The sequence below is a fragment of the Temnothorax americanus genome, unplaced genomic scaffold (genome assembly GCF_048541705.1).
Source record: "Temnothorax americanus isolate GAGA-0224 unplaced genomic scaffold, ASM4854170v1 Scaffold37, whole genome shotgun sequence".
Lineage (NCBI taxonomy): Eukaryota > Metazoa > Arthropoda > Insecta > Hymenoptera > Formicidae > Temnothorax > Temnothorax americanus.
In genome coordinates this window covers 65885-89315 of record NW_027509515.1, presented here as the reverse complement: position 1 = coordinate 89315, position 23431 = coordinate 65885, and the positions used below count along the sequence as shown (strand labels likewise).

Genomic DNA, 23431 nt, shown 5'->3' with positions numbered 1-23431 from the left:
TTAAAATTTGGCGGAAAGTTTCGCCATATTCGATCCGACGTAAACTTTGTCAATCAGAACGAAATAGAAGATGTCCGGATGTTTCGCTTGAGGCAATCTACGGCCATTTTTTTTCGCGCGTATTCCCTATTCCATTCTTTCCGCCCTCCGCTGACAGTTCGCTTCGACTTGCTCCGCGCCCCGCGCGCGGCTTTGCGTTCCGGTCGTTCCGGTCTACCTTGCTACGTCGTTCGAACTCCTCGCTCGACTCCTCTTTCTCCTTTCCACTCCTTTCTGCCCTACAAGAAGCTGCGACTTACGATGTCAGAGCAGTAAGTATTAACATTTCTCGTCTCGAAAGATCACACGATTAACTTTGGATTAAATTCTATTTCTGTAATTCACTATTGAGACTACTGTAGAAAGCGGTCGTTTCGAATCGACGCGATCGCGTTCGCGTTCGGGACGCGAATAGGTTAGGATCGCGAACGCTTCCAACAATGACGTAGGTTGTTGTCACTTTGGAAAGCAGGGGATTCCTCTTCTCCGTCGAGTCCGATCTCGCGATCGCGATCCTCGTAAAATGACACAATTCTCGTTAATTCTTTCAGTGACGATACCTTACTGGACGAAGATCTCGGGGACGAGGAATATGATCTGGGTAACGACGAGGAGGAAGCTCTCCTAGCAGATGACTATGAACTGGAAAGGGTAAGCATGCCGTTTGCCTATTATTTTTCAGACGGATGAAATATTATACCCTCTTTGACATATTCGTCTCTCTCTCTCTCTCTTTTTCTCTCTCTTTCTCTCTCTCTCTCTCTCTCTCTCTCTCTCTCTCTCTCTTTTCCTCTTTCTCTCGATTCCTTTATACGATGATGCCTTAATGGATATTGTCTCATTTCTAGATCCTTATTTATTGTTGCTTTCGTTAAGCTAACTTGTATCGAGGATAGTTTCCACAACTATCATTATTGCAGATGATCGAACAGATAGCGTTAAAGTAAAAAGAACAAAAAAGATTTAAGCGTTAAAAGCAACAACGTTTCCGTTTTCCATAAAAATGTTTCTTATGAGAGATTCTAGTGCGCACGAGTTAGACATTGATGTCGCTCGCAAAGCTTGAAATTCCTTAATTTCATACATCAATATTTATGACGTATCAATACTTATAATTCATATCTATGAAGAGTACAGGAGAAAAACGATCAAAGTCTACTTTTTGTCGAAATTGGTCTGATCATGCTATCTTGTGACATTTTCAAACAACTTACCTAAATCTTATCTGTTTTGATTTGTCAGAAGAATTGTACTGTGCTGGGAAAAAACATCATAGTCCATGCACTTGTAGAAAAGAACCATCAGAATCCAATATACAATATAAACACTAAATGAAACCCTTAAAAGCTGCGTTTCGATATTCACTGCCAGAAAATCTATAATACATAAACTATCTGATGTGTTGAAACTTTAAAATTTTTCTCGAAATTACTACGGATGGACATTGATCGTTCTTCTCCTATACTCTTCATATATGTTGTTGTTACTTGTTAAAAATTTTTAATGCGTTTTGTGCATGAGTTAAGAGAACCAGAGAACCGCAATACCGATTGTGTTAAGGAACCGTTGACTGTACCAGGAAAGAAACTTGATCCTCTCTCATGTATTCTCTTCTATCGCATACAAATCCAGAACTTCAAACATGCGCGATATATAACTGTTGTATATACACACATATATATATATATATATATATATATATAGTTTAATATATGTAGATATATTCATATATGCCACGTAATATCTGTCGCGCTGGATATTTTCTCAATAGTCACGAATAGACCTTTTCCAAATGGAAATATATGCTTTTTACATAGGTATATATGACACAGGACTGTACTTAAACTACGATTTCAATGGTTCAGTACGAACCATCTTTTTTATCCGGATATAAATGTTTAATGAAAATTATCGCACATGAAAAATGTACGCTTGGTGTAAGCATGTAATTTAATGTCGATGGACAGTTATAAAATTACACAGGTAAAAAGAATACAGATAGCTGCTGATAAAACGCTCCGACATTAGAGAGACATAAACTAGAAATGAATAACGTTAATTTATTATACATGAAAAAGTTATAAAAGTTATCACATTTTGTTATGTTATTTTTTGCTTGAGATACCAGCTTGAGATATTTAGATTTGTTTTAAAATGTTTTTGAGCCACAACGCAACGCATGTTCAAATTTATATAAATTTTTAGACAAATATTGTATTAAAAGATGTTTATTTAATAATATAAGTGCTATGTGTATTTATTTTACCTGCCGTGTAAATGCGATTATAAATTAAGAATCTCAAGCGGAATCAACGATAATTGAATGGAAAAAGCGTGCAATGTTCGCAATCCCATTTAAACAATTGAGTCAATTGATTGACGGTACGCAACTTAACATCTGCTGATTGCAAATGTAAATTTCTATGATTATATTTCGCTTTGTTCTTTAAAAAGAGTTCGTTACTCTGAATGGCTTAATGTGAAGTAATGAATATAAAAATGTATAATTGCGTTGTACAAAAGGAAAAATATTATTTATTTTCTCATTTATTCGAAGCGCTAATATTTTATAATAATAAATGATTGCTTTTTTTGCGTGAGAATAAATTTTTATTTTATTTTGCAATTTATAAATTTCAACAATTAATAAAGGAAATGTTTGTAGTTAAATAAATACACGCGTATATTATACATGTGAAGAAATCTTTATGATGACGTAAATATTTACATTAAGCCATCTCGATATTTTAATCTTAGAAGACTTAGTCTCGATTTCCCACAACGTAGCGGTTGTGAAAAGTTACCGCGTGCAATCTTAATGCGAAATTGTACCGCGATTTTTAGTATTAATTAAGTATCCTAGTTCAGCCGATGAATAGACGCTGCAAAAAATAATTCAGTTATTAACCTTATTGAACTTTTTTATATAACGATCGAAATTAGACAACGTATATTTTAAAATATTGAAGCTTATTGAATATAGTAAAAGTAACTTGTGTCTGATTACAGCTTACATGATATACAATAGAGTTTTACGAATGCATTGTGAATCTCATATATGCTGAAATCTGGAAAGAGTAAACGTAAACTTTGTAAATTGTGTCTATACAGTTCAATCGTACAACTGCATGTATATATTGAGTTATAGCTGAATTATATTGTATTGCACTGATATATATACGAGTCTTCTTCCGCGAGGCATAAGCAAAATTTGATTACGTATAAAGATCATTCGAGATATTATTCGATTGTTATACGATACTATTTGTCCCACGTTACATTTCTTTTTTTTTTACCGATAATATATCGTACCGCATACACTCACATTTTTTTACTGCTGTGTATACTCGGACTTGCCGCTATCATCGGTTACGCTTCTTTATAAGATTTGTGTTTCATTATTATTATCGTTAGAGATAAAAGCATGCTTTTCCCGAGTATGTTAACGAATGTAGTAGGCGGAGAGAAAAATCTTTAAGAAGATGGAAGTCATTGAAAATCACGTTTTACATGCTGAACGGATTATATACAGACATACATCGGGAACTTGAACTTGTGCGAATGTATATATTTATACCAACACGTTTATGTTTCACTCGAGCAGAGAACGGAGGATATTCCATATACGCACAACTTTAGATACGTTAATGATATATAGATTATATAACTACATTATAATGGATAAATTTCGTATTTGCATTACAAATATCTGGCAATTTGATTCCCCGAGCAGCAGAATAGCTATAAGGGAGAAGAGGAAACAGATGATGTACTGGACTTAGGAGTCACGGACGCGCTCGACGACTTAGACGCCGAAGACGAAAATATAGAGTTTAGTAGAGGCAATACTGATAAACGTAGCGATAACGATTTCTATAAAGACGGCGACCATCCGGAGGCACAGTCGACGTCGTCGTATTACGACCAGGACGAGAATGCCGATTACGCGAACGAGCACGAGGCGTTGCCTCAGTCCAGCAGAAATTCGGAATCGAGTAGCGTTAACATTTCTAATATCGGCAAGGGTGATCTGCGCGAGAAGTTGCAGAAAAATGTACAGAAGATGTACGTCGGCAACGGGCAAGGAATGGAAGATGACGACTGCGAGGAGGCGAAGGAAAGGCGGAACAGATTTCAAAACGAGCGCACGATGATTTCTCCAAAGATGAACAATGATATTCCGGATACCTTAGAGAACGTCCTCACATCGGAGCCATCCAGAATGCCGTTCAGAGGAAGAGGACGGGGTCGTGGGACAAGAGGAAGCAGAGGAGGGCGATTTATTTTACAAAATACTGGAAATTTCAATCCAAGGTAACATTTGGCTTTAATAATAAGCTTAAGGGCTCTATAATTAATAAGAATAATAATGAAATGAATAAAGAAACGAAAGAAAACGATGTTATCTGTTTATGTCTCTTATTCACTCGGATGTTCTAAGACAGTTTTACATCCCGCAGGTTTGGTACGACACGGCCGAGTTTTGAAAATCAACCGCCTGCGTGCAGACCGCCACTAATACAGACCAGACCGTGTGGTTCTCTCCTTGGCGTACCAAGTAACATACAAACTCAGCAGCTAATATACCAAGCTAATCCACAACAATCCTTTCAACAGCCCTTTGGCCCGAGTGGTCCGATGCAAGGGCCGCCGCCGGCGCAATTTGTGGAGAATAGGCCACAGTTCAATCCCGGACAGTTCCAAGGCCTTTTGGGACCGCGGCCAATTAATTCGAGGCTACCTGAGTATGGACCCAGAGGTCCTTTGACCACGGGATTAATGCAGGGACCGAACTATAATTGTCCGCCCAATCAGCCACCGTATCACTCGCAACCGCCGATGCAACCGCCGTTCCAAAATCCAGCTGGCATGATGCAAGAGAACCGGCTAATGCAGGAGAACCGGCCGATGCAGGAGAACCGGCCAATGCAGGAGAACCGGTTGATGCAGGAAAACCGGCCGATGCAGGGTAATCAGGGACCTTTATTGCAAGGTAACCCGGGTAGTGGATCGCTCCTCGGTAATCCGAACATGCTGCTGCCCGGGAATCCGCCGAATATGCTGCCACCGGGGGGAAACCTGCCGATGCCGCCTATGCAGGGATTCCCGCGCCAGCAGCCCGCCCAGGGTCCACCCATGCAAACCCTGCCGCCGAACGTGCAAATGCCTAGTCAGCCGCCCTTCGAGAACAGACTGCCGCCGTTCCAAGAACCGCAGTTCGAAAACCGAAGCGCCTACGACGCAAGGGCTGGTTACCATCCCGATCAAGTACCCAATAGCCTATTTAATAATACGATGCCACCGGTACCACAACAGTCGGTATCTAATGTGTCACACAGTGTGTCGTCTTTGCCTCCAGGCCACAAGATTCTAATCAACCCTCATTTCAGAGGCACCGTTCAGCCTGCAAACGACTGTGAGTTCTTTTAACGAACATTAATTATGTATTGAATTCAATTACGTAATTGATTAGTATCTCTGATTGTTTAGTATTTCGTATTCCTCTTTTATGGTAAATGCATTTAGCTCGACTTGTATGGGATTCTAATCAGCAAGTCCAACCACAAGCTTCTCACAGCGGGCAATTTCCACAACCTCACTCGTCGTATCAGAATCAGGGGTCGTACAATCAGTCTTCTCAACAAGGTCCATCGCAGAACTATCAACAGAACTATCAGCAAAATAAAAGTGATGTAAGTAATTGCGTAACGAAAAATTAATAAATCGAATGGATAAATTGCAAGTCATTAAATTTTATCATAGGACCCGTATGCATATTTTTCTGACGTGTGGCAAGAAAATAGACCACAGAGACCTCAAAATATGAGCCCGCCGAGCAAGCATTATCCTTCAGATAGCAATTATTCTCGCGAAAGTAATTATAGCGATAGTAAATATAAATCGGAGGGTCAATGGGATCAAAAGGACAATCATCAAGAGGTAAATATTATAATTTTCAAATAATATTTGCATTATTTTGCCTACTTTTACAATACTCATTCATTTTATCATGATATCAGGATCACAGAGGATCTCAACAGAGTTACCGAGAAAGAGATTTGCCGCTACGAACAAGAAACGATCACGTGCAGAGAAGCAGAACGCCGCCGAATGTGTATCGCAGCGATCCTTACGACCAAAAGACCTTTAGGCCTCTGATAAACGTTGCGTCTCGCGGAGTGAGCAGGCTTCCACAAAAAAGAATTTCTGACTCCATGGATAAAGGGCCGCGGGAAATGAGCCCGAAACGCAGTAAGCCGCCTAACAGAAATCTTCAAGAGGTGCGAAGAGTAGATACAGTAAATGAAACCGTTGCTGACAAGGTAAATTTCTCATTCTACAAACAATATCTTTCGAAGCAATAGCTTTTAAATATATCGCGGAATTATAATCTCAGGAAGAAGATAATGATCCAGAGATGCAGGAATACCGCAAGAAAATGGAGGAGCAGAAACGACTTCGGGAAAAATTGTTACGTGAGAAGGAGAACAGACGTAAGATGGCCGCGATAGAGAAACAAAATGAGGATGCGAAGACTGACTCGAGTATTGCCGCAGGTAAATTGTATTATTATTTCTACGGACGTATCCCCTGTTTTATTATCGATTACAACGATACGACCGAAATATTTCAGCAAATGAGAATACGCAGCAAGAAACGAAACCTGTACCGTCGCTGATGGGATTTGTAAATGACAGCGCTGTTAAAACTCGCCCTGTTGTTGCCAAAGGACGGAATCGTCCTGTCAATACACAGAGCACAGAGGTACAACATTAAAAGTATCATTATGTTGCATTCTTCAATCCTGATTAATTGTTTAATGTTGAACAATAGGATAACAAGATTATGCAATTGTCAGCTGTACAATTGTACAATATATATCTCTTCTTTCTCTCGTGAATGTGTAGATCTTTTGTGTGTATGTGTGTACGTATCTGCGCGCGTGAGTCCATGAGTATATGCGTGTGTATGTGTGTAAAAAGAAAGATTTTTACGACGACCAAATTTCTATTCCTGCATCAGTATAAATCAAATATAGATAACAGAAATAAGTCATCCAGTGATAATATTCGTTAAGTGATACTTTTTTAAACACATTTTACAATACTTGTAAATATCACATAAATTATGTATAAGTACTTATGTGCATGTAAAGAGTGACCATAGATTGGTTTTTTAGACTAATCAAAACTTCTCTCAGAATCGCAATATTACTGTACATTCATTAAATATTAGTGGGAGAAAATGTCATTTTTTAAACATTTACACTAATTATCAATAATTATAATTATATACATTTTAAAATAAATTAGTGATTTTTTAAAAAATAATAATGCTTTATACGAACAATTAGATGTCACTGTACATTTTCCTTATGTTTTAATAAAATATACTTTTTCAATAAATTTTGTTTCTTTTATTTCCTTCGGATTGAGAGACGTGTGTTAACTTTAAGATTCAAAGTTCGTTAGATTTTTAATTAAAGTTACTTCTTTCATTGTTTAGAAGATGCAGGTATTAGAATTAAAACTAGTTTTATGTTGTCAATATCTTTTTTATAAAGCAATTAACTTGTCTTCTGCGTAGTAAATTTTTCTCTAAAATGAAGTTTTTTGTTTTAGGCAGTGGACAGACCATCTAATGTGCGAATTATCAGAACGATACAAACCAACGATTTATCCGACATGAGTGGTTCAAAAAGTAATTCCGGACATGCGACTAATCAAGCCAGCGATATTATACAAACAAGGCAAGTGGTGCAACAGTCTGGCGTGCGAAGAGTTGTGATACAGAAGCCTCTGTTGAATTCGCAAAAGATCGCCACAACAATTCAAAAAACTGTCTCCAATCTGCAAAAGAGTCAGGGACTACAGCAGAAAATATCTAATACGCAAGTTATACAGACGCAGAAAGTTTTACAGAATCAGGGTAATATGTTACAAAAGTCTGCGGTCGTCGGTTCGAAAGCAGCAGTCGCCAATCAGAGAATAGTAGCGCATAAAACGCTGGGTGGTCTGCAAAAGACCGTGATTAATGACAGCGCAAATGTTCACGGCCAGAAAGTCACGAATGCGCAGCAAAATCCCCAGCGAATTGTGCTGCAGAAGTCTGCGGTTCAAGCGAAAAAGTTACCCGAGATAAAGACAAACACAGTTAAATTAGAAAATTTGGCCGCGAGCACGTCTGAGACCCAAATCAGACGTATGTGTCAAGCCATCGGAACCATTGAGGTGACTATATTTACATGAAAAGTGTTCACCTGGCACATCTACATTTTTATTAATCCTTATCATTCTTATTACGCACGTCTCATATACTTTCCTGTTTTTACGTTTTTATGATTGTGGAAAATATTTATGCTTAAATTTACTTAGAGATTTCAAAAGGCTATGATTTATTTCTACATGCATTTCTTTTATATATTTCTGCATAAAAATCGCTAGTTTTATTTGATTAAATACTGATTTCAAACAAAGATACAGGGTATAAGATCTCAGGGTATGAGATATCATTCCCATGATAGATTTATAAAAGAATTTATAAAATTTACTTTAAGTAAATTTTAAAGTATTGGAGACTGTTATTCTATATACATTATATTCTGTCGATTGTTCTTTTAGTTTTTAATTTTATTATTGTTAACTCTAAAGATATGTATTATAATACTCATTCCAAAGATATGTATTAGAAATAAAAAATATTTCAGTTTTTTCTTATAACACATATTTCTTCATTGTCTAAAATATTTGTTTTATATAGAGTTTTATATATATATATATATATATATATATATATATATATTATAAATTCTCTATTTTGTTGAGTTATGTGGGTCATTCTGTATACATATGTATATGTATAATTTTAGTTCATATAATTTTCTCAGTATTATTTTCTTTTTCATGTATAGAATGTAATTCAGAAGCTTTAAAGATGTAACAAAACATGTAAATTTCTGTTTAAAACAGTTAGTGTAATTTAAAAATATTCACAAATTCCATAAGACAATTCGTTAAGATTGCTCAGTTGACAACTTTACATTAACTCGTTTTATTTCTCTTGTATGTAGCGTGGATAACATTCAAGATTCATCTCAAAATTTATGCTTTTTTTACTTTTTATAGATTTATACTTATTTTAAATAAACGATATATACTCGATAATTTAATAACCAGTGTCTTCTTTATTCTTCGTGTTATAGAGCATACGCATGGGCGAGGGTAGTGCGACCATTGTGTTTAAGACGCAATCTGCCGCTATGGTGTTTCACAAGAAATACCAGCGTAAAATGCTCGATCTATCGCTGATAACCGTACATCTCGTGCCGCAAAGTGCATCCGGGAATAAAGCGGTCACGGCGGTCACAAAGAAATCCTAAAGGGGAAAGAAAGATCATGTGTCGAAATATCCTCAGTATATCTTTAATGTTAATTTGATGTAAACCGCGGATTCCTAGATGCCACTTTCCTCGGTTCAAAAAGTTTATCAAACCTATTTAATAGAGATATAAAAAAATATGTATTTTATATATATATATATATGCACACACACACCCACACATACACACATTCGCATACACATATTTCCACAAATATATACTGCAGAAACTTGTAAATTTAAAAAAAATTCAGTTTCCAATGAAACAATGATGTAAAGATAAGTTTTTGAAACATTCAAACATATACTGAATGCGATCAAATATTATTTATGAATTCATCTGTACATATGATGAAAAATTGTATATTTCATATAAGATAACATGTAATGATTTGCATATAAAATAAAGTTATTCGCAACAATACATCAGCATAGAAGAGAATAGCAATTGTATCTAGATTAATATAGTGATGTAATAATAACCCAGAAATGAAAGTTCTTCTTTCGAACGAAAATGAAATAAAACCATTCTGTTGGAATCGACTATATGGAGAAATACCGAACAAATAGCATAAATATTTTTTATTTTTATTTAAATGAGAAAATGCTCATCGTATAAAAATGTTAATATAGCGATAATACATAATATGAATAGCCGATGATAAAATTTATCAGGTGTAAAAAGGGAAACGCGTATTACAGCTTAGAATGTTAATAATTAATTTTATTTTATATCGCATATATTTTATAAATTAAATTTTTTTAAACACGTCTCAATACCACCGAAATTAGTATTTGAACACGAATTAGACATTATATAATAAGGAGAGTTTTGAAGGAGTATGGATATTATTGATTGCTGATATAAATTTTTCAATCAGCATTATATAAACTCGATTGGTTTCAGAAAAACCGCGCGCAGTTTTGAACGGTTAAAAAAAAGCATCGCGTATTTGACGCATGCAAACATTATTTGTAAAGAAAATTATATTATAAAATTTCATGCCATTCTTAACATTTTACATTTTCCTTATTTCCTTCAGGATCGCTAGCGCATATGCGGGTACGTACCTGGCAATGATCGGGCATTCTTATCTAGAACTTTAGTCCTATTAGTGTTAATCTCGATGTAAGTAATTCGAACCGAACACCTCTATTGGTCGTTGAGATCTTACTTCAGCGAATAATATCGCCAAATTATCGCGTCGCGACATCTCGCTCGCAACTTTGTGCTCCTTTCAGGTAATGCTTGCCGGCATTACTTGTTTAAGATCGTAGAGAATCGTGGACCGAGTAGATGGAAGTTTGAGGGTGCTCGAGCGACACGAGAGAACAAAGAAAAAGTTGTCCGACAGGTAAAAACCTACATTCTTTTCTGTTTCGCCACAACAATCTGAATAAAAACTTGACGCGTGCGACGTTATCCAATTCGGTATGATAAAGTTATTCGTAACAAATGTGCATGAGATTATTACTTTTCGGTTGAAAATACGAATCGTCGAGGTAAGTAGAGCAAAACATTTCATCCCCGTTCGATCACGTTATACTGTATATTTTATACAAGTGAAACAGTACAGCCAAATGATGGAGCCAGTAATTCCACTGTAAGGCTATTAAACATACTTTGTTATTGCAATTATCATTGCAGAAATCATGTAACTTGACAGTTTATACATTTGTCACATATACATATACCTATATACATATACATAGTTGTCAATGTTGTCATTGTAAATAAAAAGAATTAGATAAAATTAAGTTACAAGTTATATTATATATAAATAAAACTTATATATATATAAGTTATATTATATAATTTTCTTAATATTTCCTTGATATTTCCTTTTGTGACCGTTTAAATATTGATAGCATAAATAATTTATTGATTTGTGTTATACAACTCGTGTATAACACGAAAAAGTAATATGGCACATTTGTACAATTGCTATACAAATTATTAAAATTTATCTGTATTTTGTATATACCTAACCTATATATATATAATTAAAAAATGTATAGTGCCAATAAATAAATATATAGCGCGCGTCTGGTTGTACATCATGTTTTATTTCTATCTCAAATGTAACCCTTGTTGTTTATGCATGCGTTTCTGCGCGTTATAACGCACGTCAAACATGCGTCTCCATACATTATCCCAATCAAAACACGCGCGTCTGACACGCAACGATAAATTAGAAAAAGAGAGAGACTTATAACAGTGAGAGGAAGTGAGACAGATTATCGATGCTCTGATTGGTTACATACCTCGCACGCGCATGTGCAGTTCATTTTCATCCACGCTAATATCAAAAGTGCCGACAGAGAGTTGCGCTACTGTATAACTGTATCACAGTATATAGTAGCGCAACTCTCTGTCGGCACCTTTGATGTTAGTGTTGGCCAAAATGGAGTGCGCATGCGCGAAATAAAGCAGTATTCTGTCTCACTTCTTTCTCTTCGTCATCTCTCTCTTTCCTACTCGTTTAGTCCATATTGAGGTTAATTTAACGCAGTTGGCGCGAGATACAACCGTGTCTGTTAGTTTCAATAAAAATCATGCAGAATTATTGTTAACAATGTACAATGTCATGCAATGCGCGCGTAAAAAAATGAAAGAAATTAAAAAAAATTAAAAAATATTACATATATAATAGATGAATCCGTTAATGATGCAAAATAATGATATATAAAATACTAATATATGAAATATTATACTAATATTAACAGTATATTATATATATAAATATATATATATATATATATATAATATGATAAGTCAGGAATAAATATGTAAAATATAAGTATATAACATATATAATATATAGAATAATTTTCTCGCATAAAAGTATACACACAAAGAAATTATGTAAACATTTTAAATTAATATAACACTTTTTAGATTAAATGTATACATTTATATATTTTTATAAAATATGTCACATTTTACAATATATTATTTATTAAATATATTATACATTTTGTGTGTGTGTGTGTGTGTGTGTGTGTGTGTGTGTGTGTGTGTGTGTGTGTGTGTGTGTGTGTGTGTGTGTGTAGCAATAAACTCAATTTTTTAATGATACAATAATATGTGGTCACAAAATATATTAATAAAATTTTTACATTTTATTTTATAACATATATGTAGATAAATTTTTACAAATAATGAATATATATTATTGAAAATTTTACTGATAATGCTAAGCTATTGCACAAAAGAAATTGCATTAATAATATTAAAAACTAAATATATGTATAAATATATGTAATTCGCGCATTGTAATACTAATAATACATAAACTTCTTCAACTTCTTAAGTTATGTGTTAATTTAAATTTAATTTTTCTAATATTTTTATAATAAATGCAAAAATAGCTTACATATTATTGTTTTCATTTTCCATTGATACTACATCTGTTGATACTGTAGAAGCTGTAGTACTGCTGTAAAAAATAATTTATTTTTAATTATTTTATATTACTATCAAAAATATTTTTAAGTATCAAAACTAGATTTTTCCAAATAAAGAGTAATTAAAACTAATATAAATGAAAACTTACTTATTATTGGTAAACTCTAAACATTTTGTTGGTACAGCATCTGGATGAAGGCGAGCTCGACTTTTGACGATTTTATACTGATTTTCTTCAAAATGTACATGGCACAATCGACAATTGCGCGTGAGCATACTCGGAGCTTTTTAGTATTAAATCAATCTATAGTATAAATCAAATAAATCAATCAAAATCTCCTGCATGCATGAACCCATGCCAACCACCTGTGTATGTCAGAATAATTAATTAAATTACGCAAATAATGAAATAATAATGTAAACAATTATTAAAATAGTATTGTACCTATCATGTTCTTTTGGAAAAAGGAAGAAGTGTCGTTTTTTCACATTTATGGTGCTCATACATCCTGTCACTGAACACCAATGACTTTCTTTTTTAACGCCTTTAATAGTTTTTTCCATTTTCTAATTCCTTCTCGTAGCAAAAAATCTGAAACAAAGCTAAGATCAAAGTGCTGTCAAAGAAAAGGAAACCTGTATAAAATTTATACAGGTTAACTTTCCTTTCTATACTTCCAATACACAAATCACTTCACAATCACTTCACAAATCTCTTCACAATCACACGCTTTACAATCACACAATTTACACATATTTTTTCCGACTTTTATCAAGTCACTCTATAGCTGTCTATAGCACTTTAACGCCTTAAGGCCGGTTTTCACACGCAATGATTAGTGGCGCCAACTGACTGGCATTCATTGACGCCAGAACCAACTGGCAAACTCACAAGTGTTTACACAGTGATTGGCGTATAATATAGAAAATATTTAACATTTATTAAACACACAGTAAATGACAACAACCATATAACCTCAAATTTTGAGGTTATATGCTTTGGCCAATAACCGCCAGTAAACGCCACATTACTAGCGCCAGTTTGCATCAAGTGTTTACACTTGCATTTTTACTAGCATTAGTCGACTGGCGCGGCCTGGCGCCACCAATCATTGCGTGTGAAAACCGGCCTTTAGGCATTTAAATGTGCCTCTAAATCCGTTAGAAAAGGAAAGACAGTAAGAAGAAAAGAGACAGAAATAGTGCTTTATTTCGCGCATGCGCAATCCGTTTTGGCCAACACGAAATCAGAGGAGTTGCGCTACTGTAATGTATATACCTGTGACTGTATATACAGGGCTGCGTTCCAAAATTCACTCTAGTTAACTAAAATGCTATAGTGTACGTCACGTAAACTATAGATTTTAGTTACCCAGAGTGGATTTTGGAACGCAACTCTGTGGTTCGGGAGTTTCGAGTTTCGAGTAGTTTCGAGACCATTCGAGCTGTTCGAGCACATTCGAGACTCGAGAGTTCGAGAGTATAAAGAGGTTGTCGTGTAACACGTGCGCGTGGATTTCTTGGTTAACCGTGATAGCAAATATATACTCGAATTTTGGAGCGTTATCCTGATACGCGGTTCAAAGAACGTTTCTCTATCGCAGTTACGTGCCAGGCGGTCGGCAGATATGGCTTCGACTAAGGTCGACTGGGGACAGTACGCCGACGAACAGGACAAATTGGCATCGAAGGTAAAGCGGGACTGTCCACGGATACGTTGCACCGGCGTGATCCTTTTGATGCTCATGACACCTGAACTGAACACTAGTTTTTCGTGAGGCCAGATGCAAAAAGTTTATTAACCATATGTATTATGCATAGGTGACGAGTTTGAACCTGGATAAACCGAACTCAACACCCGTCCCTACCCCATCTGTGAAAGATGGAGACGTCAAGAGCGATGACGATACGTCGGAGGAGCAGATCTCACCGTCGGAAAAGTCGCTCCTGCAGAAAATTATCAGGAAAGGATTGGTCGAGACGACAAAGGCTGTAGAGGTTCAAAGGAAGGATCCAAATTCACCATTATACAGTGTCAAAACCTTTGACGCACTTCATCTGTAAATAATTTATATATACATATATATAATTAACTTTTAGTCGTGACGAGAGGGCTTGATTTAAGGCCTGTTTGTTTTCGCTGCACTTCTGAACTAGTGCAACCAGTTAGAATGAAAGAAAATATATTTATTTCATTCTAATTATTGCACTAGTTCAGAAGTATAGCGAAAACGAACAGGTCTTAGATCCACTTGTTTACTACTACTATTATTTGTTACATAATTCAATATAATGGTATATATGTATGTAAATTGTATTTTTTTTTACTTTGCATACAGCAAACCTGCCTTGTTAAAAGGTGTTTACGCTATGGGATTCAATGCACCCTCGAGAATTCAAGAAACCGCTTTACCCACTTTACTCGCCGATCCGTAAGCATTTATCAGAGACTACTTTCAGCCTTTCTTAAAACATATTTTATGAGGAAATTCTTTCTAGGCCGCAGAACATGATTGCGCAATCCCAATCTGGTACGGGTAAGACGGCCGCGTTCGTACTCGCTATGTTGAGTCGGGTAGATCCCACAAAAGATTACCCACAGGTACTTTGTTTATCGCCGACTTACGAGCTGGCGATCCAAACTGGCGAAGTAGCGGCGAGGATGTCGCGCTTTTGCCCTGAGATAAAAATAAAGTACGCTGTGAGAGGAGAAGAAAGTAATACAGCGTTTTCTTATATAATTTGAATTTTCTGCTGTTAAGATACTCTCTTAATATCGCTTTAATTGTTACAGTAAGCCGTGGATCGAACATCACCGATCACATTATTATAGGAACTCCGGGTAAAGTGCTTGATTGGGGACAAAAGTTCAAATTCTTTGATCTAAGCAAAATATCAGTGTTTGTATTGGATGAAGCTGACGTCATGATCGCTACACAAGGCCATCAAGATCAGTGTATCCGTATTCACAAGTAATCTTCTCGAGATGTTTAATATTTACATGACTGAATACATCTATGTTTCACGTGAGATATTCACCATTTATTTTATGCATAGATTACTGCCACGTACATGTCAAATGATGTTCTTCTCTGCGACATACGAGCCAGAAGTGATGAACTTTGCGGAGATTATAGTCAGTAATCCGCTAATAATACGGTTATTAAGAGAAGAAGAGAGTTTGGATAATATTAAACAGTACTATATCAAGTGCAAAACGTTAGACGAAAAATATACGGCTATCACTAATATCTATGGCGTGATCACCATTGGACAAGCGATTATTTTCTGTCACGTAAGATCGATCGTATATTGAATACTCATTAAATCCATTAAATAAGCAACTCATTTGTAACAAAATATATTACTTTACTTTACAGACGAAAAATACGGCCAGTTGGTTAGCAGAGAAAATGACGAAAGACGGGCATGCGGTAGCAATATTGTCTGGGGACTTGACAGTCGAACAAAGGATTTCTGTGCTGGATAGATTTAGAGCAGGACTTGAGAAAGTTCTTGTCACTACGAATGTTTTAGCTAGAGGTAAATACGAAGAAATTTAATATATAGCAAATACATAATTCCTGAACTTTTGCCTGTATCTGTATCTAAGCGTAGTATAACGATAATATATTTATAATAAAATGTATGGTACTTTTGGCAGGCATTGATGTAGAACAGGTGACGATAGTGGTTAATTTTGATTTGCCGATGGACCAAAAAAAGCAAGCCGATTGTGAGACGTACTTGCACAGAATCGGAAGAACAGGGCGATTCGGCAAATCGGGGATCGCCATTAATTTAATCGACTCGCCGAAGGCAATGCAACTGTGCAAAGACATAGAGAGGCACTTTGGCAAGAAGATACATTATCTTGACGCGGAAGATGCGGATGAGATCGAAAAAATCGGAGTTTAGGCTAATATTATGCTTTTATTCGGAATGTATCTAGGCTTTGATATAATATTTTTATCGGACTTCTCTTTGTGTGTATTTTGAATATATATATATATAAAGAATAAAGAATTGTACTTTATATACCCCAAGGGGCCTTAAAGGGCGTTTTGATGGGACGTACCCAACCCTAACCTCCAATTCATCCACTACCTTACTGTTTCCTCCTTTGGACCAACGGTTTAACGTCTCTTCCGAAAGACAGAGCCCTGTTTTCTCCGCATCTTGCACGGAGGGGCGCGGTTTTTCGGAAAAAAACTTTTCCATGTTACATGGCTCTAGTGGACTCGAACCTGGTTCCTCAGATTACGAGTCTGGCGCTCTACCACTAGACCACACACCGCCGCCCTTTATTTTGAATATAAAAAGGATATTTTTTCTTTTTCACGCAGTCGAACTACGTTAGAAAATAGCTTTTCTTTTGTTTCATACTTCTTTTTTTTTTTTTGCTATTTTCTATGTTTTATTGGATCAAAATTAAGGCGATTCAAAATTGGATATTTTTGTCGCATCTGCCGAATGCACGCGTATAGGTAAAATATATTGATCTCTCAAACTGCATTGAAATTTCGTTTCACTTAAGCTTTGTTTTTCGAAGAAAAACTAGCGGAATATTTTTTTCCGACCGTATAAATTTTATTTATAATAGAAACGCACTTAATGTACTTGACATTATAATATAATTTACGCAACAGATTACGTAAAAAATTTAAAACAAGGATATTTTATCTATATTAATATGGAAAAAAAAAACAGAAAAGCGCGAATACTTTTTGTCTTACATTTGTCTCTTCGAGTAATCGCGCATGTATGATAATCAACTTGAATATCTTCTGAAATGTTTATAGTTTCAGAAAATAACAAGTTTAAAGTTTCACGAGCGTATTCTGAAAATATAAATGTCGATAGATCGATATTTCAGCTGATTACGGTGGAATAGGCCTTGAATAAAAATGGCGACAGCAACAAATTCCTTATGATTAAAAGATTGTTTTGTCATTTGTATCTATTGCGTTTCAATGATCGTTTAAAAAGAACGAACACAATTAATAATAATGTAATAATATATATTTATATTCATTCTAATAAAACTCTTCTCTCTGTACTTATCAATCTTCTTAATTATTTGCTCATTTGCCATATAACTTATATAATGTTAAGTATCGTATGGGGACATAATTGTAATTACACATACATTTATTCAGACGGAAAATAAATTCAACAATTACAAAATTATGAAAGCCTAAATAATTAACCTCCCACACAGTTAATACGCATATTCATTTTTACATTTGCGTCTTGAATGATTACTATAACTAGAAAACTGTATAAAATATTGAACAAACTACTCGTTCTCGTGTCTGGCTTCGTGAAACAATTATAATCTGAAATATCGGGAACATAACGATGGACAGAATAAATTGGTTTAAAAATTATCATCGTGTAATTGGTTGAATTGTCAATTCATCGTATTTCTACATTCTTTATAAACATGTTAACAAGTTCGTTTCACGTAGTTATTTTTGTATACATTAGTAAATGCATTTGTATTAGAAACATTTGTGTGTATGCACCGCATGAGTTTATTGAATAAAACAAGCGATCTCTTTCTCACACACATATATGAATTCTGAAACAATAATTATAGCAAAACAAAGGGGAACAGTGTTCATAATAATGGTTTCATACTACACGAGTGGTATTTTATCGCCTGTAATGTTTCAAAGTACAAATTGTACAAGACCGGATATCTCTTCTATTCCGTTCGAACGGAATCAACGTTTGGAACTATTTGAACAATGTTTCGCGCAGCATAATCGCGTTTCATTACGAACAATATCGCAACACTGACTGTCTCTTTTGCTCAGTCTTTACGTTTCTCTCTTTACATCATGCCACCCATGCCGCCCATTCCACCCATACCGCCCATACCGCCCATCGGCGATTGCGGTTCCTCCTTGGGTATCTCAGTGACCACCGCCTCCGCCGTCGTCAGCAACGACGCCACGCCGGCAGCGTCCGTAAGTGCCGTGCGTACAACTTTCGTGGGATCGATGATGCCCGTTTCGATCATGTCAACGTACTCGCCGTTTAGGGCGTCGTAGCCGAGCTTGCCCTCGCTTACTTTGGCCACCACAACACTGGCATCGACGCCGGCGTTCTGCGCGATCTGCAGACATGGCATACGCAGAGCGTTCGCCACGATATTGATTCCGGTCTCCTGATCGCCATTCACAGCCTTCAGCTGTCGTAGCGCCGGTATGCATCTCAATAACGCGGTGCCACCTGCAAGAAAGTGATGTTACATTTAATATGTACGCGGGATACGCGAAAACGAGTAGACGAAGATCCAAATTCACCTCCGGGAACGATTCCCTCCTCGACGGCGGCGCGCGTGGCGTTGAGTGCGTCGTGCGCACGGTCCTTCTTCTCGTTAACTTCCACCTCGCTGCTTCCGCCAACTCTCAGAACGGCAACACCGGACGCCAACCTTGCCAAACGTTCCTGCGGTTTTTCCTTTTCATACGCGGACGTGGTATTTTCGATCTGATCCCTGATCTGCGCAGCTCTCCTATCGCGATCAGCCTTCTTTCCCTTGCCTTTCAAAATGAGAGTCGCGTCCTTTGTGCGTGGCTTAACCCAAGTCGCTTGGCTAGAGAAAAAAGTATTACCGTCATTAAAGTGTCAGATGATTAAGGCGCTGGATAATTTAATGAGAGTAGTTGCTTATCAATCAAGAGATTTAGATTTGCAATTAAATTAAAGAACAAGCTGTTCCCAGTCAGAACTGGATCTTGCCTAATATTATTCGCGTAAATTTATGTACAATTCATCGCCCTAGCAAACCACGCGCCATTACTCTCAAACTCTAAATGTGGCTTCAATCAAAGATAAAAAAAAAACAGTACATCACATAATTAAATTAATAATCATGTATCCACAAGATATAGCATGTTGCGAAAAATAACACCCCTGCCAGGATTCGAACCTGAATCTCCCTACATTCCGTACGGGCGTCTAAACCAATCAGGCATGTAGTGATATTTATAAGAGCGATCACAACTCATAGTCAGTCTCGATCTTGAAATTCCATATATGCCTCAATTTATAAGTTGATTGGCGTGTTGAAGGTAATTTTGCTTCAGAGTATGAGATAAATAGTAATCCTTATCGGAAATAATGAATTGATACGATTAAGCTACTGCTAGATTGAACAGATGTTTACCTGAACATCTTCCAATTTGATGAGATTTGCGTCATCGCCGAACACAATGCCGCCAGTAGATATCGCCATATCCTGAAGGGTAGCTTTCCTATTGTCACCGAATCCGGGAGCCTTAACCGCAGCCACTTGCAGCCCGATTTTCAGACGATTAACAACGAGGGTCGACAGAGCCTCGCCGTCCACATCCTCGGCGATTATAACGAGAGGTTTGCGTTGCGAATTTGCCAGTTCCAAGGCAGGTATAATGCTCTGAACGGAAGAGATTTTCTTCTCGCTGAAGAGAAGGAGCGCGTCTTGAAACTCGACCTTGGCGCCTTTACTGGAGTTGATGAAGTACGGCGAAATGTAGCCTCTGTCAAACTTCATCCCTTCTATGACCTCCAGCTCGTCGGTGAGCGTTTTGCCGTCTTTCACAGTGATTACGCCTTCCTTCCCGACTTTCTTCATGGCGTCCGAGATCAAGTTGCCGACGGCTTTGTCGCCGTTAGCGGATATTGTTGCCACTTGAGCGATCTCTTCGGGTGTCGTGACAGGTTTACTCAGCGTCTTCAACTCGTCTTTGACTTTGTCTACTGCTAACATTACACCTAGAACGCCGCAGATTGTGTAACGTTATTTCAGAGAAACATTCATATTTTCATGCTTTATAAAAATATTGCATGTAGTGACGCATATAGATTGCTCATTGATTTATCTCGAAGCTCAGGTCAAAGTTCAACATTTCCCAAGACTCTCCGAGATACATAAAGACAAACTATTCATTGTATAAATTGAGAGGCCTACCTCGTCGAATTTCTATAGGATTGGCACCTTTGCTGATCTTCTCGAATCCCTCTTTGGCTATCGCTCTAGCTAATATGGTTGCGGTTGTGGTGCCATCTCCAGCTTCCTCATTGGTATTGTTAGCTACGTCCTGTACCAACTTAGCTCCGATATTCTGAAACTTGTCCTTTAATTCGATGCCCTTGGCCACAGTCACACCGTCCTTCGTGATCTTTGGGCTTCCCCAGCTCTGTTCCAAGATAACGTTGCGTCCTTTAGGGCCCATCGTTACGGCGACGGCGTCCGCCAGAATGTCCACGCCTTGCAACATCAAGGCACGAACCTCTGCTCCAAAACGCACGTCTTTGGCATAAGTGCGCGCCTGCAACTGGCGCAGGGCAACTCCTCTCAACATGGTAGGTAGTCTATGCATCTATAAAAAAAAGTTATTAAAATAAAAACAAAAAAAATTAAAAACAAAGGAGATAAGCGGCTAACAAACCAAGCCAAGTGTACGTGCTGTATATTAGTATGTACAAAATATATATCAGTTAAAGATAAATTATATCTTTCAGAGTAATACGCTCAATGTTAAATAACTCTGACGCAGTTGTTAAAAATACACTTTCAGTTTTCGTTTTCCATTGCTATTATTTCAAACAAGACCATCTAATTCTTAAAGTCTCAGAACGGATCAGACAATTGGTCGAGATAAGTGGTTAATAGCAAGCATATCCTTCGCGTCTCGTAAACGATAATAAAATGTAAAAAAAAAAGTTCTTTCATCATATTCCTCGAACGTTACTCGAGTATTTCGCGGAATGTGTCTCGTTGGACGCCGAAAAAGTTAAATCGCACGAGAACGATTTTATCACGGGTAACCGAAGCCGGAGGACTAATTAACGTACATCGTTATGAAAATGAAATAAATTAAGATATGTGGATATGTTTTTGAAGTTTGGCGAAAGCGAGAGAAAGTTTTAGTGCAGTCCAGTGCGGCGAATAAACAGGCCTCGAATTTCTTGAAGCCGCGTCGCGAATAATTTTCCGGGGCGAGAACGCGGTTATGTAAAAGTCCCGCGTGGCGCGACTTGAGTGAAGGTTAACGTTCCGGCGAGATTATCGCGGGATCTGACTGAAAATCGTCCGATCGACCACGTACTTCCTCTCGCGCGAATCGTTCGCGAGGAAAAGAGAAGAATATTCTCGCTGATGCTCCCGAAAAATCGCCGGCAAGGATATTCCCGGCCGGCGTAGAAACTCGCCCTCCCTCCCCGGCCGCCGGCGAAGTTTCTCGAATTTTCCGGAGAAACACGTGGCGCGAATTCGTTGCGGGGGCTCGAGCGTGGCTTCACCTTGGATTCTCAGGGAAGATTCTTCGACGGACGACGATCGACGATCGGTGTCGGGAGCTGAGCGGGCTGAAGATCGTCACGGCGCGACCGAACGTCTCGCGGATAGAAGACAAGTAGACAAGTGTGGAGCGAGGAGACGAAGAATGTGCGCTATCACATGGGTGCAAACTGCAACGACGGGAGACGGGAGACGGAGACAGAGGGATTTATTACGCGTGCCGCGCGTGCGCGCCGGTGATCGCCAGTGACGTATATATCGCGATACATCATAGGGCTGAATTGGGCGGAAGGCGGAATTCAATAGTCCGAAGTCCGATCTTACGTTCAAGGAGAGAGATTTTACCTTCATCCTCAGAGATCATTGAGTCCTAGGAGGTCCCAGGTCCTTACCCAGGTAGAACATGAAGCTAATGACATCATCATGACTCGTGATGACGTTATCATGTTGTCGAGTTTGTTCTACCTGGGTACGCGTTTTTCTGTTTTAAATCCTTGGAACGATCGGGTCCTAATCAAAATTTTTAGACCGCAATTGGTATTTAAGGGTAAAAAGAGTTGCTCTTTCTAGTCGACGATGGAGGGGGATATCTGAAAACAATAACAATATTTTTGTTATAGGTCACTCAAATTTATATTGATTTAATCTACTCGAAAAGATAAGACGAAATCATTTATTAGTTGAATATGTGTCAGTAAAAAAGCAGAAGTCACTTTTAACTTTTATATCTTTTTTTGCAGATATCCCATTCCGTCGCTGACTATTTATAGATGTTCTGAAAGAGTAACTCTCTCTTTTTATGTTTCAATATTAACTACAATCTAAAAATTTTGATTTCATCTAGCTAATGAAATGCAACGTCTCGAGATACCACAGAAACCCTATTATTCGAACAATTTTAATAAATCGCTGTAATAAACTATATTGAAAAATAAAAAAGGTTTCCCTAATTTTCTTCCGGTAAATTAGGGTCAAGCTGGAAAGTCGAATCTTATTACAAATTCACATGGATGATTATAATATATAGCTAATTGTTTTGCGTCTACATATATAAAATGTATCTATGAATATTTATATGGCTTAAGTTGAAATGTACAAATTCGCCTTTTTTGGGCCGCGCTTTTTAAAATTTATAACTTATAATTTTTTAAAATTGTATATTTATACATTATTAATATTAATATAAACAATAAGAAAGAGGAAAAAAAAAAACAAAAAAATATAGGCCCCAAAAATGTCTACATTGGTATCTCCCAAATACGAGTCTGTCGGACTAGTCACGTGGTTCTCTGAGCGTGAGGTAAATATAA

At 37.0% G+C, this 23431-nt stretch overlaps 3 protein-coding genes and 1 long non-coding RNA gene across 4 annotated transcripts; 2 read left to right on the top strand and 2 right to left on the bottom strand.

The window, feature by feature from the left end:
• Positions 1–152: 152 nt before the first annotated feature.
• LOC143901888 (uncharacterized) lies at positions 153–9841 on the top strand. Its single transcript, XM_077414525.1, has 11 exons — positions 153–311; positions 591–690; positions 3773–4353; positions 4500–5455; positions 5566–5732; positions 5803–5979; positions 6060–6362; positions 6437–6596; positions 6674–6804; positions 7662–8270; positions 9242–9841. Exons 1-11 carry the CDS (start codon positions 301–303, stop codon positions 9416–9418), a joined length of 3372 nt encoding a protein of 1123 aa, XP_077270651.1. The 5' UTR covers positions 153–300; the 3' UTR covers positions 9419–9841.
• A 2438-nt stretch (positions 9842–12279) lies between these two features.
• On the bottom strand, positions 12280–13605 carry LOC143901986 (uncharacterized). The gene is made up of 3 exons (XR_013258233.1): positions 13272–13605; positions 12975–13192; positions 12280–12857 (listed from the first exon to the last, which is right to left on the bottom strand). It is a non-coding gene; the product is annotated as an uncharacterized LOC143901986 (long non-coding RNA).
• A 753-nt stretch (positions 13606–14358) lies between these two features.
• LOC143901972 (DEAD-box helicase Dbp80-like) lies at positions 14359–16866 on the top strand. The gene is made up of 8 exons (XM_077414643.1): positions 14359–14517; positions 14648–14886; positions 15166–15258; positions 15326–15543; positions 15621–15798; positions 15884–16121; positions 16207–16369; positions 16491–16866. The coding sequence occupies exons 1-8, from the start codon at positions 14455–14457 to the stop codon at positions 16742–16744; spliced, it is 1446 nt and encodes a 481-aa protein (XP_077270769.1). The 5' UTR covers positions 14359–14454; the 3' UTR covers positions 16745–16866.
• A 964-nt stretch (positions 16867–17830) lies between these two features.
• Positions 17831–22316, bottom strand: LOC143901970 (heat shock protein 60A). The gene is given in 6 exon segments (XM_077414641.1): positions 17831–19066; positions 19141–19409; positions 19411–19433; positions 20007–20593; positions 20790–21201; positions 22124–22316. Coding segments are annotated over 5 exon segments (1692 nt in total). The 5' UTR covers positions 22124–22316; the 3' UTR covers positions 17831–18665.
• Positions 22317–23431: the final 1115 nt, after the last annotated feature.

Bases quoted from the DNA above. Each gene is read 5' to 3' on its own strand.
- LOC143901888 (XM_077414525.1), top strand. The intron at 4,354-4,499 runs GTAACATTTGGC...TACATCCCGCAG, and splicing joins ACTGGAAATTTCAATCCAAG to GTTTGGTACGACACGGCCGA. The intron at 6,597-6,673 runs GTAAATTGTATT...GAAATATTTCAG, and splicing joins TGACTCGAGTATTGCCGCAG to CAAATGAGAATACGCAGCAA.
- LOC143901972 (XM_077414643.1), top strand. From the start codon at position 14,455: ATGGCTTCGACTAAGGTCGACTGGGGACAGTACGCCGACGAACAGGAC. The intron at 15,259-15,325 runs GTAAGCATTTAT...AATTCTTTCTAG, and splicing joins CCCACTTTACTCGCCGATCC to GCCGCAGAACATGATTGCGC. The intron at 15,799-15,883 runs GTAATCTTCTCG...TTTTATGCATAG, and splicing joins CAGTGTATCCGTATTCACAA to ATTACTGCCACGTACATGTC.